This window comes from Pinus tabuliformis, chromosome 8 (assembly GCF_031772625.1).
Source record: "Pinus tabuliformis cultivar Carrire ecotype Pingquan chromosome 8, CPIR1, whole genome shotgun sequence".
NCBI classification, from domain to species: Eukaryota; Viridiplantae; Streptophyta; class Pinopsida; order Pinales; family Pinaceae; genus Pinus; species Pinus tabuliformis.
The window spans coordinates 105,997,037-106,011,989 of NC_142294.1; the positions used below are offsets into that span (position 1 = coordinate 105,997,037).

Below are 14,953 nucleotides of genomic sequence, written 5' to 3' on the forward strand. Positions count from 1 at the left end.
GTCTCAAAATTGACCAAAACTCTGCATAAAGCACACATTAGACTTTTTGGCATAATGACTAACCCAATTCACTCTATTAGCATAAACATAATAAAAAGCATGCAATACACTAATGATAATGGTGGATTAAGTTGAATTAAGAGGCAGAATGAACCCATATAATTACCCATTTCTAGGGCTCATCACATATGAGAGGTGCCAAACAAATGTTTATGTCTTTTAATGAAATAAAGAAAGAAAATGATATAACCTTTGGAAATAACTCACCTCTTGTTATTAAAGGGAAAGGAACATCTTTCCTAGAAAAGAATGTTAAGGCTAGAAATGTTTTTTTTGTTGATATATTAATATATAACTTGTTGAGCTTTAGTCAAATGTGTGATCATGGGCATGAGGTTGTTTTCAGATCAAAGAATTGTGTGGTATGGAATCTAGATACATGTAAGATCATAATAAAGAGAACAACAACTCCACGTAATGTCAACGTATTGGAAGGTGACGAAGAGCACTATTACTTAAGAAAATCAGAAGAAAGTTGGCTCTGGCACAAAAGGTTTGGACATCTAAGCTTCATACAATTACACAAGTCAAGCAGAATGGGAGCATTTCGTGACTTTCCTAACATCTCTCTACCAGAAAATAGCATATGCAAATCATGTCAATTCAATTAGAAAACCAAAGTTCAGTTTAATGCTAAATAAGGTACTTCAAGTGAGCCACTTGAACTCATTCATACTGATTTGTGTGGTCCTATGAGAAAGAAGTCTCCTCAGGGTGTACAATACTTCATATTATTGATTTATGACTTTACAAGAATGTGTTGGATTGGTTTAATTAAACATAAAGATGAAGAATTTGATAAATTTAAAGTATTCAAAGCCTGGTAGAAAATGAGTTAGATTTGAAAATCAAGTGTCTTAGATTTGATAAAGGAGTAGAGTTTATATCAAATGTTTTTTTTTTTTTTTTTTTTTTGTGAACATCATGGCTTCAAAAGACAATTTCGTATAGCTAAGACTCCTCAAAAAAATGGAGTGTCAAAAATAATGAACAAAACAATCCAAAAAATGGCACATGCCATCTTGATGAGTCTAGAACACCTCATACCTTATGGGGGGAAGAAACACATAAAATTGTGAATATCCTTAATAAAGCTCATGTTCATGTAAACAATGATAAAACTCCTTACGAACTATTGTTCGATAAGCCTCCACGTATCAAAACTTTTAGAATTTTTGGAAATAGATGCTACATAAAGAATAATGATGATAACCTTGGAAAGTTTGAATCTAGAGACAATGAAGGAATCCTCCTTGGATACACCTCTAGAAGAAAAGGATATAAATGCTATAATAAAAGGATTCAAAAACTTATTGAATGCATTGATGTTGCGATTGATGAAGCATTAGCAGAATGAAGCATCAGAATAATGAAATGAAATGAAAACACAAAAGCATAAGAGGAAAGAAACGAAAACATAGAAACATCATAAAAGACTCCTTCAAAGTATGTTCAAAAAAATAATCTAGAATATCAAATTCTAGGTGAAAAGGAAGTACAAATTAGAATAACTCTTGTTGGAACTTCCAGTTACCTAGCATTATTGTCCACAATTGAACTTCAAAATGTAAATCAAGCATGCAAAGATGAATGTTGGATTAAGGTAATGGATGAAGAACTTTATCAAATAGAAAAGAACCATACATGGGAATTATTACCAAGACCTCATGATAAAAATGTTATTGGGACAAAATGGTTGTTCAAAAACAAACTAAATGAAAATGGAGAAGTAATTAGAAACAAAGCAAGACTCCTATGCAAAGGCTCTGCTCAACAAGAAGGAATATACTTCAAAGAAACATCTACACTGGTAGATAGAAATGAAGCCATAAGAATGTTTCTTGCATTTTCAAGCTTTCATAACTTCAAAGTATTTCAAATGGATGTTAAATGTGTATTTATAAATGTGGATCTAGAAGAAAATGTTTATATTGAACATCTTGAAGGCTTCATTCTAGGAAATAATAAAAATCTTGTTTGCAAACTTAAGAAGGCTCTGTATGGATTAAAACAAGCTCCTCATGCATGGTATTATCATCTTGACAAGTATCTTCAAAAGCAAGGCTTCATAAAAGGGTCCACAGATAACAACCTATATATAAAATTTGATACACACAAACGTTTGATAGTTTTTGTTTATTAGATGACATCATATTTGGAAGTAATATAGAATCTATGAGTCAAGAATTTTCTTCAGTTATGCCGAAATAATTTGAGATGTATCTACTTGTTGAACTAACATACTTTCTTGGTCTTCAAGTTCAATAAACAAAGAATGGTATCTTTCTCTCTCAAACCGAATACCTCAAGTAGGTCTTGAAGAAATATAGAATGGAATATTGTAGTCTTGTATGCACAACAATGGTAATAGGATGTAATCTTACTCAAAGTGATAATTCTCCTTTAGTCAATCAACTAGAATATACGTCTATGATTGGAACCTTTCTCTATGCAGGGACAACACGAGATATTATGTATCTAGTTGGGATTGTTGGATGGTTTCAAGAAAATCCTAAAGAAACTCATCTCCAAGAAGTTAAAATAATATTTAAGTATATACAAGGAACTACAAGGAACTTAATATTTTGGTCTATCATATCCTAAAAATGTAGACTTTGCACTTCATGCGTACGTAGATGCATATTTAGCTAACAATGTTGACGATCAAAAGAGTACTAGTGGAGGAGCATTTTATTTGGGACCTCGCTTGGTGTCATGGTTACGCAAGAAACAAAGATCCATCGCCTTATCTACTCCTATGGTAGAATATGTTGTTGTTGCACCTTGTTGTACTCAACTTCTCTGGATGATGCAAACATGGCAAGACATTCAAATCACTTGTCCTCAACCTCTACATATTCTTTGTGACAATACTAGTGCCATAAGTATTTCTAAAAATCCTTTCATGCACTCAAAAACCAGGCATATTCCAATCAAATATCACTTTCTGAGAGAACAAGTGCTTGAACAAAAGGTCAAACTAGAATATTTTCCCTCAAAGGAACAAGTTGTAGATATATTTACAAAGCCATTTCCACGTGATTCTTTTGAATATCTCACACGGAAACTAGGAGTGATCTCTACTTCGTTACTCTGTTAATTATTCTCACAGATATTTCATGTCGAGGGGGAGTTGAGATTGTAAATTACTACTATTTACTTTATGTAAGTAGATTATAGGAAGGACAGTCGCATATGTAAGCGAGCTTTGATTAAGACTTTTGCATATGTTTTTGTAAGATGAAGAAACTATGGGACAAACTCTCTGAAAGTTTATGATATGCTTTAGTAAGTTATTATCTGACATTGATTGGTTACAATCTGTTGATGTTGCTCAGATCATAATTATAAATGATATTGTTTATGATGATTCATGAGTATGTCATTATTGCTTTGGTTCTTTTGATGGCTTTGTTGATTGATGAGTTGGATATGATCATCCCTCATAGTGAATAGTACGCACATGTTTAGGGGGAGCATCTATTTGATTCTATAGAACATTATTTGAATTATAATTGCTTGAGCACTACCTACTAGATTATGATGGTTTCATGGATCATTTGTCACTTGCTGATATTAATGAAGAGATATGCTATAGTTTATGTTGTGATACTTCTGTTCAAATTGATGCTACAAATGTTACTAAAAACAATATACTATTTTTATGAAATAGTATAGAAAGAGGTAATATAGAAAAAGCAATAAGTTAAAATAGAACTGGTACCAGTAGATGAATATGATGTCTCAGAAACAACAATTACTAGATAGAGTGGTCCGGTTTCCCTAAAACTAAAACGCTTTTTTCCTCTCATCACTATCCAATTATGACTTTTTGTCGTTCTCTCATTTTTCAAGAGCGTTTGTCATCTTTGGAGATAACTGGGGAAATATTCGTAAAGGATCTAGTGATCAGGATTCAAAATATCTTGGCAATGAATAAGACTTATGTTACTTCAAGTTATTCTTCTAAAAAAGAAGAAGATGAAAAAAATGAATAGATAATTGGTCCATATATAAATGATTTGGAATGATCTCCTTATGCTCCGTCTCACCCATTTTGAACAAACCTTTTACTTTTTTCTCGAGTATATTTTTTTGATCGGGATCAAACAATTACGCAATAGATCAATCTATGGATCCCATACCTCATTCTATCACTCGTACTTTGTCTAGATTTCAGACAGAAATGACAAGTGAATCAAGTTCGTTAGCGATTCACGAATTGGAAGTGTCCGAATATAAAGCATCAGCTTCCCTACGATATCTCACATGTTTAGTAGTACTGCCTTGGGTAATTCCTATTTCATTACGGAAAGGTTTGGAGCCTTGGGTTACAAATTGGTGGAATACGGTTAAATCTCAAAAAAAAAATTATTATCTCCAGGAACAAAATGCTCTGGGAAGATTTGAGAAAATAGAAGAACTATTCTTGTTAGAAAGAATGGTGGAAGATTCTTTGGGAACACATTCACAATCTCTTCGTATAGAGATTCACAAAGAAACGATCCAAATGGGGGTACATCTATAGCTAATTCATAGCAATCATTAGAATAGAATGAAGAAATAGGAAATTATCCTGCGGTAACTAGAGATCTAATAAATCATATCAATTAGCTCTAGATGTATGTACCCTCCGGGAATCTCATTGGCCTTCCTTCGGTAACTAGAGATCTAAAGATAGATCTATACCCCTTCCCGGTAAATGATAGGGGGAGGGAGATGTACCCTACGGGGTGTACCCTACGGGCTATATATCCGTAGCTAAGGAAGGCGAGCTTTATTGGCTTTCAAGGTAAAGCTTGCCTTTGAAGGCTCTTGTATAGTGTATGATGGTTGATTATGATAATCATGGAATTTATACCTCAATAATTAGGTCTCTAGTGTGGTTATAAATTTCTTATTTGTTTCTTGATGTAAAGGTCACATAAATACCCATATTATAAAAGAATTTTAATATTTAGCCAAGTATGGACTATTGGGTTCAAGTCACTTATGTATGTAGTCACATTATTTTTGGAAATTAATGTGATAGTGAGTCAAATGTATAACCCCACTATGTTGGGTGATTGATGTAATCATGGAGTCATTGGTCATAGGAAAGGTCATAATTGGTAAAGTCACAGAATAATCTTTGAGAAGATTCAACATATGCTCATGGGGAGCATGGTCAGTAGACAATGCTCATATTTAGTAGATAAAATTGACAGTGCTCATCTCTACAAAGGGAGAGAGAAGTCATCATTAATCTTTGGGTAGCCCTTTGCCCTTGATTTCAAAGGGGGAGAGAAGCTTGGTGTTTGGAGAAGAATACTTGGAGAGAACCTTGGTGTTTTGGGAGAGAAAAATATGGCTTAGCTCGGTATCTTTACAGATGCATTTGTAGGTATTTACATATTGTGGTGACCAAACACCAAAGTGGATGCCATTAAGTCCAAAGGGGGAGATTGTTGGCATTATGGCTAATTTGTCATCCTTGATGAAAACTTACTTGATAAAGATGTCAACATGATTGTTATGCATATGCTACAGGTGATATGGACAAGGGAATATCATTTCAAAGACAGGGGAATGGTAAAGACAATGTGTGAGAAAGTATACACAGATCTAGTGTAGTAAGATCACATACATATGCAGGTATGGTGAAGAGAAGTAGTGTAAAGTATCCATACTATGGTATTATTGATTCCAGGAGCGTTTATCATGGTAATGGCCCACAGAAATGAGCATGAGAACGAATATTTGATCATGTCAAAGAATACCATCAGTATTACTAAGGGATTAGCCTAAGGTATTGGCTAAGTCTTGTGTTATATAAGGAGATGGAGATCAAAGTTTTAAGTGGTGTATGTGATGAATTGTTTATTAATGATTTGATCTGGAACAAGTGTGCACCAAGGAGCAAGGAGGAGACAGAGATCTGAAAGATCTGAAGTATCATGTGCTTGTTTGATTTTCTTGTTGATAAAGTCTACGAGTGATAGATTTGTTCAATGATTACAGATTTGTATGTTGGTTTTCCTCTGAGAGGACATGGATCTGCTTCTAGGTAGTCACGTATACATTATGCAAAATTTTAGAATTTGTATGCAAGAATCAAGCATGAGAAGTGCCTACATACGCGGATGTGTTTTGTAAGAGTTGCTTATACATGCTAGGCTTTTGAATTATAATTTGTTTGATCAATCCTCTTGTGTTTGTTTTTGTCTCTCAATGAAGTATCTCTTATAATCATTTGTATTTGACAGTATTGGTTGGGTTGAATTGATTATGGAATGGAATTTTGACTTGTGATGATGCTACTATGTGGTGATCTGTATTTGGTTAAGTGATCTATGATAGTTTCAGTATGTGATTGAGTGGTTGAGTGATTCAGATTCAGTTATCAATGTTTTGAGATTTGTACGCAGGTCCTCTTCAAGGTAAGCACGTACATATGCAGGTATGATCACGAAGAGTAGTGTATATGATGAACAATATATTTTCTGGTATTCTTATGAATGGATGTGCATTGATATGATCTAATTTAGTCACATTGGTTGATTAGGATTTAGTGATTGATTTTATTCAGTAATTGATTTTAGAATCGTTATTATGTTTTAATGTTGCAACCAATTTAAAAAATTATGAAAAGTGATCCACAAGGAGTTGAGGATAAGAGTTTTTGTAAAGGGGGTTGTAGATTCCTTAGAGGAGGAGTAGGTGTTGGAAAACAAGAGAAGGTTGTAGCCTTCTATAGATAGGAGCATGCATGTTGGCTAGAATCTACACCAGTACAAGATTGTATTTCCTTTATTAAAAGAAAACATAGATGCCTCAAAGGTGGTTTTCTAACACATTGGGTTTCCACTTAAAATCCTAGTGTTCATGTGTGTTCACATGGTTTTTGTGTGTAGATGATCTATCTACTTCTTAACTTCTCATAATTACTGATTAATTGATGAATAATGAAATAGTGATGCATTGATTCATGTTGGATAGGTGATCAAATAAGCTAATGGGTTTCTTTAATAATATTAATGCACATGGGATATTTGTTTTATAATAGTAGCTTATATAAATAACTTGCTCACAAAAAATATAAGATGAGCATAGAATTTAGCTAATACAACAATTTTATAATCACTATATCATATGACAATCATGTACAATAGATTGTATCAACACTGGTCACTCATGTGAAATCTATGTTGGTTCATGTGTTTGACCTCTAGCTGTGTGATTTGAAATATGCTTGCACGAGTATTGAGTTTACTATTGCATTTAGTTCTAGAAAAATTACACCTAATAGTAATTTATCGTATTTAGAATTTGGACAAATTAAATTTAATTAGATATCTAAAATGGAGAAATATGAAACTCACGTTGTCAGTGAGGGTTATCTCAAGTGGTTGGGTAGAATGATTTTTATCTCCCCTAGCCATGTCCAATTCCCTACTAGTGACATGATGATGCTGAATATTGTTGTAATGACTATGTATGTATGAATATTGTTGTATTGACCCTCACTTTTTCCCCTACGTTGAGAGAGAAGAAGATTATTAGGAACCTATGGACTCATTCATTTTAGAATGTAATAACACCAACATGTAGAAGAAAAGGAGAAAAAAATAAGGGAAAATATGATTTTTGGGAGGTTCATGGTTGTTTTTCTAAAGGAAAGGTTTCCCAAAATTGAAACATGTGTAGGGCATGTGTCATACACATTCAAAATAATTATCTGCAAAAGGATCCAATAGAGTCACTTGGAATAAGGTGCAACTAAATGATAAATATCCATTAGTCTTTCTTGCATTGAGTGAGGAAAGGGTAGGTCCTACCTATATAAATGATGACAAAATTCCTCTTATGAAAGTCTATTGTTGGTGTGACTCCATAGACACTCTAGGAAATCTCACATATGGGGATATGCTATTGCGTCCAAGTCTCACCCGATGTTACTATAATCTCATGACTCTAAGTTGATTTCATAGTCTTTGAGGAAAGTGAGTTGAGTCAATGCCTCTAATTCAGACTCAACCCCGACTCATTTTTGCAATTCTACTCTCAAGTGAAATGTGAGTTATATTGACTTTGCACAAATTTGTCACCAATTTATATGTTTACAAAAGATGTAGATTGTATATTTTTTTAAGAAGACCTTGGGCTCCATAACTGGAGGTTTTCAATTAGTGGGAATTCATAAATAAATTCCCAAAATTGTCATGCTGACCTCCTAATGCCATGGTCAAAATTTGCCATGGTCAAAATTTGGATGCCTAACGGGAATATGCTTACCTTTGCACCCCACTCAAACACAAAAGTAATCTAAAGCTCTAAACATGCCTTCAAAGACCCAAAAATGGCTTAACACTATAAAGTGTTAGTCCAAGAAATCCAAGAAGGTCCTAATCAACATTTCTTGAACCATGAGAGACATAAAAAATTAGATGATCCATTTAACAAACTAAAATTATTTACCCAGATGTAAAATAAAACAAACACAATGTAAACAAACACTTAAAAATCAAAACACAAAACAAGCTCGTTTTGAGGTCTCCTCTGCCCATGACTAAAGCTCCAATGGCATCAACCTATACACACTCAAATCACCTAGCATACAGAAATTTATGAAGTGGGTCTTGGTGTGGCTATGATGGCATGTATGCGTTTAAACTTGAGCTAGAGGAAGAAACTATACCTAAATTGTAAGGTCCATGACCTAGAATTTATTTTTCTCCCAAGGCTTTCTTAGGTCCCAAATTTGCACTTTGGGATTGTTCTAGGCCTATTCAAAGATTAGATTGGTGCCAAGACTATTGTACCAATTTCATGGAATCATGGATTTGAAGGAAGGCCCTCCAAGCATGAGACCTCTTTTATAACTTGGGGGCATTAACTTTAATGATGGACTTCTCTTTGCTACTAGTGATGCAGAAACTATCAGAAAGTTTTTGGGGTTCCTAAATTTGAAGCTACAACAAGGCCTTCAACCCATTCTCCCTTTTGTAAATGGATTGATGTGAAATTTTTAAATATGATTTATAATATATATCTTGCAATATCATTAACTAATTTTATTAGGTTTTTGGACACATTGCTTGTAATGCAATCAAACAACCACTTGCCCACTTTTCAAACTCACTTCTTGGATAGAACTATCCTCCCATATGCACTCCACATTTTGTGAAGCTATAACTTGCAACTATAAATTTGAAGGGGAATATTATACCAAGTGTGGAGAAGAAAACTTGAAGATTATAATTCATCTCTACAATGTGAAAAATAGGTTCTATTTCTATTATGTTTTACTTTGTTGCAATAAAGAATCAAGTACATGGATTCAACTTACATTGAATGTGAGTAAATATTCTAATACATTTCTTATGTTGGTGTCTTCAAGGACATGACTCATTTCTCAAGCACAAAATATGTAAACCAAAGAACTATAAACTTTGTAGTTTTACTCTTGTAAACTTGACAATTGAAAAATGTGTAATGTCATTAACTATAGTTTAATACAATTGAATTGGAAGAAATGAATAGTTTCATTTACTCTAAAATTAAAACATAAAAGCAATGTGTGGTTGTTATTAAAAATATAAATTTGCTCTCAAAAATATTTCAATTAAATAGTTTTTTTTTAAATGATGATTTTGATGAAATTAAAATTCTTAAAAAATTAAATTAAGTAATTTTCAACACCATTATGAGTTTGTAACTGTACTAACAATATAAGCAAATTCAAAGATGGAAAATATGCAAATTGAGAAAACTATATATCATTTAAAAAAAATGATAATAAAAATGTGGCCTCTCCTACTGGCCCTTGGAAGTCATTAGGCTCAATTTGGTCACATTTGGAGTGAGAACCACATCCAAATTTGCCCTTGAATTTAGTATTCCTCCAAATCAATCACAAAAACCTCCATTTCACACTTTCTCAAACACCAAAAAAGATTCAGTGGTTTCTGACGTTCCCTTAGAACAACCCTAGTCCTCGGTTGGATTATTGTATGCCTACAAAGTTTACAAACCTGTGATATAGCAAATAAAAAAATGGCCACAAAATTCTAAAACGTCCTGGCCTGTCTAACAACGGCGTTAAGCAACATTGCATCTACGCTACTGTTATTTGGAAGGACTTCTGGAAAGAGATCAAGATTGAGATATTCTATGGAACCATCCAATGTAAAGAAATGCCAACTAAATCGAGAAAATGCTCTCCTATTTATCTCATCTGTTTCTGGTGGTTCTGGAAGGGGCGTTTCGTGCAGTATATCGTCACTGTGAAGAATGGCCTGCAAATGTTTCAATGAAAGAAGATACCGAATTCGATAAATATCTTCCTTGATCCCCTTAAAACTGTCGCACAATATGATAATCTTGTTCAAATTGGTAGGGGTCCAGTTTGCTAACAAGACATTGTCAATGAGACCAGTTGGGCAGTGAGGAATGAAAAATAAGGTGGGCCTCTCCACTGTCCGTTTCCCATATTCATTAACGGAAAGAAAAGTGCAGTTGAAGGCATTGATAGCTTTTTGCTGCACAGGAGGCACAGATGGATCGTACACCACAATATCACTCACCCATTGGAATTTTTTTCTTAATAAAATAACAAACGCTAACTGCGTACTGTTGCACATTTCTACTCTTGGGCCTCCCACTACATTCTCCAGCACTCCAACGCCATAGAGAACCAGTTGTAATTGTAATTGTCTGAATGTTTGGGGTCTCGCATCTGTCGCTGAAAATCTCGGAAGAAGGAAGACCTCTTTAACATTTTTACAGAAAATTGTACTCTGGCTACAATGTCTTCAATTCTTTTATTATCTTCTGTTTCTGCAACAGAGGCAGAGGCAGACGTATTCTCTTGCATAATTGCCAATCCAGAGGAATTCTCCACAATGTCTTCAATTCTTTTATTATCTTCTGTTTCTACAACAGAGGCAGAGGCAGACGTATTCTCTTGCATAATTGCCAATCCAGAGGAATTCTCCATAATCTTAAGGACTAACGAGGAGAACGGTGGTATCACTGAACAAAACTCAAGAATTGAAAATTCTTCCGTCTATAAAATACCGAGGAAAAATATGGAGTTAGAATCCTTGAAGATGTGGATTGACATTTTGTGTTTATATAGGGCTGGTTGTATCGGCTAACCTAACCGCTAGGGTTGCGATTGATTTTTTATCTCTATTTCCACTTTTGGGTATAATTTGATTACGTCAAGTAAACGTTTTCTTTAATATTTATCTCTTTTTCTATTTTTGAGTATAATTTGATTACGTCTTTTTTTTAATATTTAATATTTATATTTTAGTTAACGTTTTCTTTAATATTTATCTCTTTTTCTATTTTTGAGTATAATTTGATTACGTCTTTATTTTAATATTTAATATTTATATTTTAGTTAAGTAAACGTTTTTTTTAATATTTAATATTTATATTTTAGTTAAGTAAATGTTTTTTTTTTTTATATTTTATATTTATATTTTATTAAAATGGTCATGTATAATTTGATTACGTCAAATAGTGAAGTAAACTGTTTTCTTTAATATTTATCTCTCTTTCTATTTTTGAGTATAATTTGATTAAGTCTTCTTTTTTTTAATATTTAATATTTATATTTTAGTTAAGTAAATGCTTTTTTTTAATATTTAATATTTATATTTTAGTTAAGTAAATGTTTTTCTTTATATTTTATATTTTATATTTTATATTTTATAATTATATTTTATTAGAATGGACATGTATAATTTGATTACGTCAAATAGTTTTTTAATATTTAATATTTATATTTTAGTTAAGTAAATGCTTTTTTTTAATATTTAATATTTATATTTTACTTAAGTAAATGTTTTTCTTTATATTTTATATTTTATATTTTATATTTATATTTTATTAGAATGGACATGTTAAATAGCTACCACCCTTAATTTGGAAAATGCTTATTTAATTTGGAAGAAATTTCAGATATAAAGATTACGACAATGCCCAAGCTCATAGGCTGTGTCGGCTAAACCCTAGGGTTGCTATTTTTATTTTATTTTAGGTTAAAGTTGATTAAGTCTCATAGTTAAGTAAATTCTCTTTTTATAAGCTTTGTCGCCTAAACCCTAGGGTTCTGATTTTTATTTTATTTTAGGTTAAAGTTGATTAAGTTTGATAGTTAAGTAAATGTTTTTTTTATTTAAATTTAAATTTTATTAATATAGACATGTTAAGTAGATAAAGCAAAATGGGTCTTTAACTCGGAAGAAACTTCAGACATACTCAACTTTCTCATCCCAAAAAAAACTTTAAATTTATTTTAATAAAACTCATACATGCATATACTTATATGACATATATATAATATAATATAGTACTCTAGTTTTAATTATTAAAACAATTTATTTTAAATATTATAATTTTAATGATTAATTAGTGGGTTATGGTAAATTAGGGGATTTCAATCTCAATCTCATGGTAAATAATATTTCATTATTATAACCGCAACTTCCAATTGAATTGCTTCTAAAAAATCAATATTAAGTAAATGGCCCTTCAAATTAATCTCGATAAAGTAAAGTATGTTATTCTAATTATCCGTAAATCATCCTCTTTAAAAATATGACTATATTTCAAAGTGATTTTCTTTTAGGGTTTTAACAAAATGCAAACCTTTTCATGTCTCATATTTTATTTAGAAGTGTCAACAATGTTGGTGTACATATGAATTTATTTTTCAATCAAAATCTTCAACCATACATCAATTTTTATAGGTGCAAAAAGATGATTAGAAATGAGTGCAAAAATATTATATAGATGCAAGGAAAAGAAGGGATAGTTTGAGGAATGTTAGGAGTGGTTTTTTAGATAACCATTAGAAATTCAAGTGTTTAAAAGAAGCTATACAATAATTAAAAAATATAAATAGAAAAATAATCTCAGTTTTTAAAGATATTAATTAAATTAAATAATAGGGTAATTGGTAAAAGATTAGAAATAAGAGTTTATTAGCATTAGATTAAAAGAAAATGAGAAAATTGAATAACTTGAGGGGGTGGGACAAAAGTTAGTAAGAGAGGATTAATATAAGAGTTAGGAAATTAAAATAGATTATATATTAAGGCTACGAATGAGGGGCTTCCAAGAACGGCCTAACTTTGTAGTCATTTTTTAGATTAAATATATTAGGATTCTTTTCGATTTCAATGGCTTGATTCAAGTGGAAAACAAGGGAGAAGGGAAATGATTTTTTAATTAAAAGGTATAATCACGAGAGAAAACTCAATTATTCATTCATTTACAAGTAGAAACATGATGAGAGCCATACCTAGCTGCTATCATAAAACACATACATAACCAACATAATACCAATAGAAATAACAATGAAATTATGAGACTTCCACGTTTCACCTGAGTGTAGAATGGATGAGCCAAATATCTATTCAACTATTCACCCCTGTGCCATATTCCAAGCATGAATGTGGGATCTCATAGAACACATCAATCAAAACTCATCCAGAGGCCATCCACCTCAACCCATCAAACAACGATTCCACCTCACAGTTGGAAAATCATAAAACCATCATCAGGTTGGCCTCCATCCAAGCCTTTCAGGGATTTGAGAGCATTTGTCCAACCAAGGCTTCTAGGACTAGTAACTCAACCCACAACTTTTTTTGAGCTTCCAGAGCATTTGTCCAACTAGGGCTTCTAGGACTAGTAAGCCAACCCACCAAGGGATTTGAGAGAGTTTGTCCAACCAAGGCATCTAGGACTAGTAACTCAACCCAAGCTGTTACAGAGCTTCCAGAGCGTTTGTCCAACTAGGTCTTCCAGGACTAATAAATCAACCCAAGCTAAGGAACATGAGAACCAACCAAAACAAAACATTGAAAATAAACTCACAATCACCATGCGTGTCCAAGAAATGGCAAGGCTAGGCTATCCAATGTCAATCCTGACATCCTCCATGCCAATGACAGATCATGACCAACAATCCACATGCATATGCCATGCATGCCAAAACTAGTGAGGAAAACATACATGCAACTCGGTACGTGCAAACAATCTTGTTGCAGCTACTGATCTTGATGCCTTCTAGCACTTTCCTTCTCTTTCTTTGCCTTCTTGCTCCAATAATCCAACTATGCCACATCATACAAGAGTGCTCCAAGAAAAATCTAAGTCTCCAAGAGTATGAGTGAGAGAGAGAGAGAGAGGATAATAAGCTCCAACATTGAACTGACAAAATTTTACCCATTGATCCTCAAAATCCTTTTTAATAATGAGCCCTCTATTTTCTCCATTTCCATTATTTTCATAAAAAAAATTCCAATTAATGCCTCATGCCTTTCCAAATCCTTTTCTATTGCCTTTGCCAATTTCCTTAGCCATAATAAATTGAATCAACACCCACTAGGATGTTTCTCCCACCATTCACCTTGGAATACGTGTCCCATCAACCATGGCCTTTATATATATATATATATATATATATATAACAACCCTTGTTAAAAATCCATGTAAAATATATACTAGTTCTTACATAAAAATACCATTGGGAAAACCATGGGTTTCAAAATATGCCAATGGTAGAATGACTATTTTACCTCATGTTTATTTTCATTAATTTTAATTTTAGTTTTATTTTTATGTAATTTGACTCACTCAAAATTTTTACATAATGTAACATGACATTACACCATCTCTTCCATATTGGGCTAGAGAGGGCATCTTTGTGCAATTCAAATTATTCTTAATTAATTAAAAATTATTTTAAATTTGGATTTACAAATGTCAAGAAAGATCCCTCTCAAGAAATATTTTGGTCCCTTCCAATTATCTTCTCAAGGGTTTAATAATTCTTTATTTTTGTCAAATGGGTGAATTTATTCTTCCTCATTCACTAGTTTGAGGGGAAATA

At 32.5% G+C, this 14,953-nt stretch overlaps 1 protein-coding gene across 1 annotated transcript; it reads right to left on the bottom strand.

The window, feature by feature from the left end:
• Positions 1-10,109: 10,109 nt before the first annotated feature.
• On the bottom strand, positions 10,110-10,682 carry LOC149234347 (protein SENSITIVITY TO RED LIGHT REDUCED 1-like). The gene has a single exon (XM_089368245.1). The coding sequence runs from the start codon at positions 10,680-10,682 to the stop codon at positions 10,110-10,112; it is 573 nt and encodes a 190-aa protein (XP_089224371.1).
• Positions 10,683-14,953: the final 4,271 nt, after the last annotated feature.

Excerpts from the sequence above, each read along its gene's own strand:
- LOC149234347 (XM_089368245.1), bottom strand. The coding sequence starts at position 10,682 with ATGTGCAACAGTACGCAGTTAGCGTTTGTTATTTTATTAAGAAAAAAA.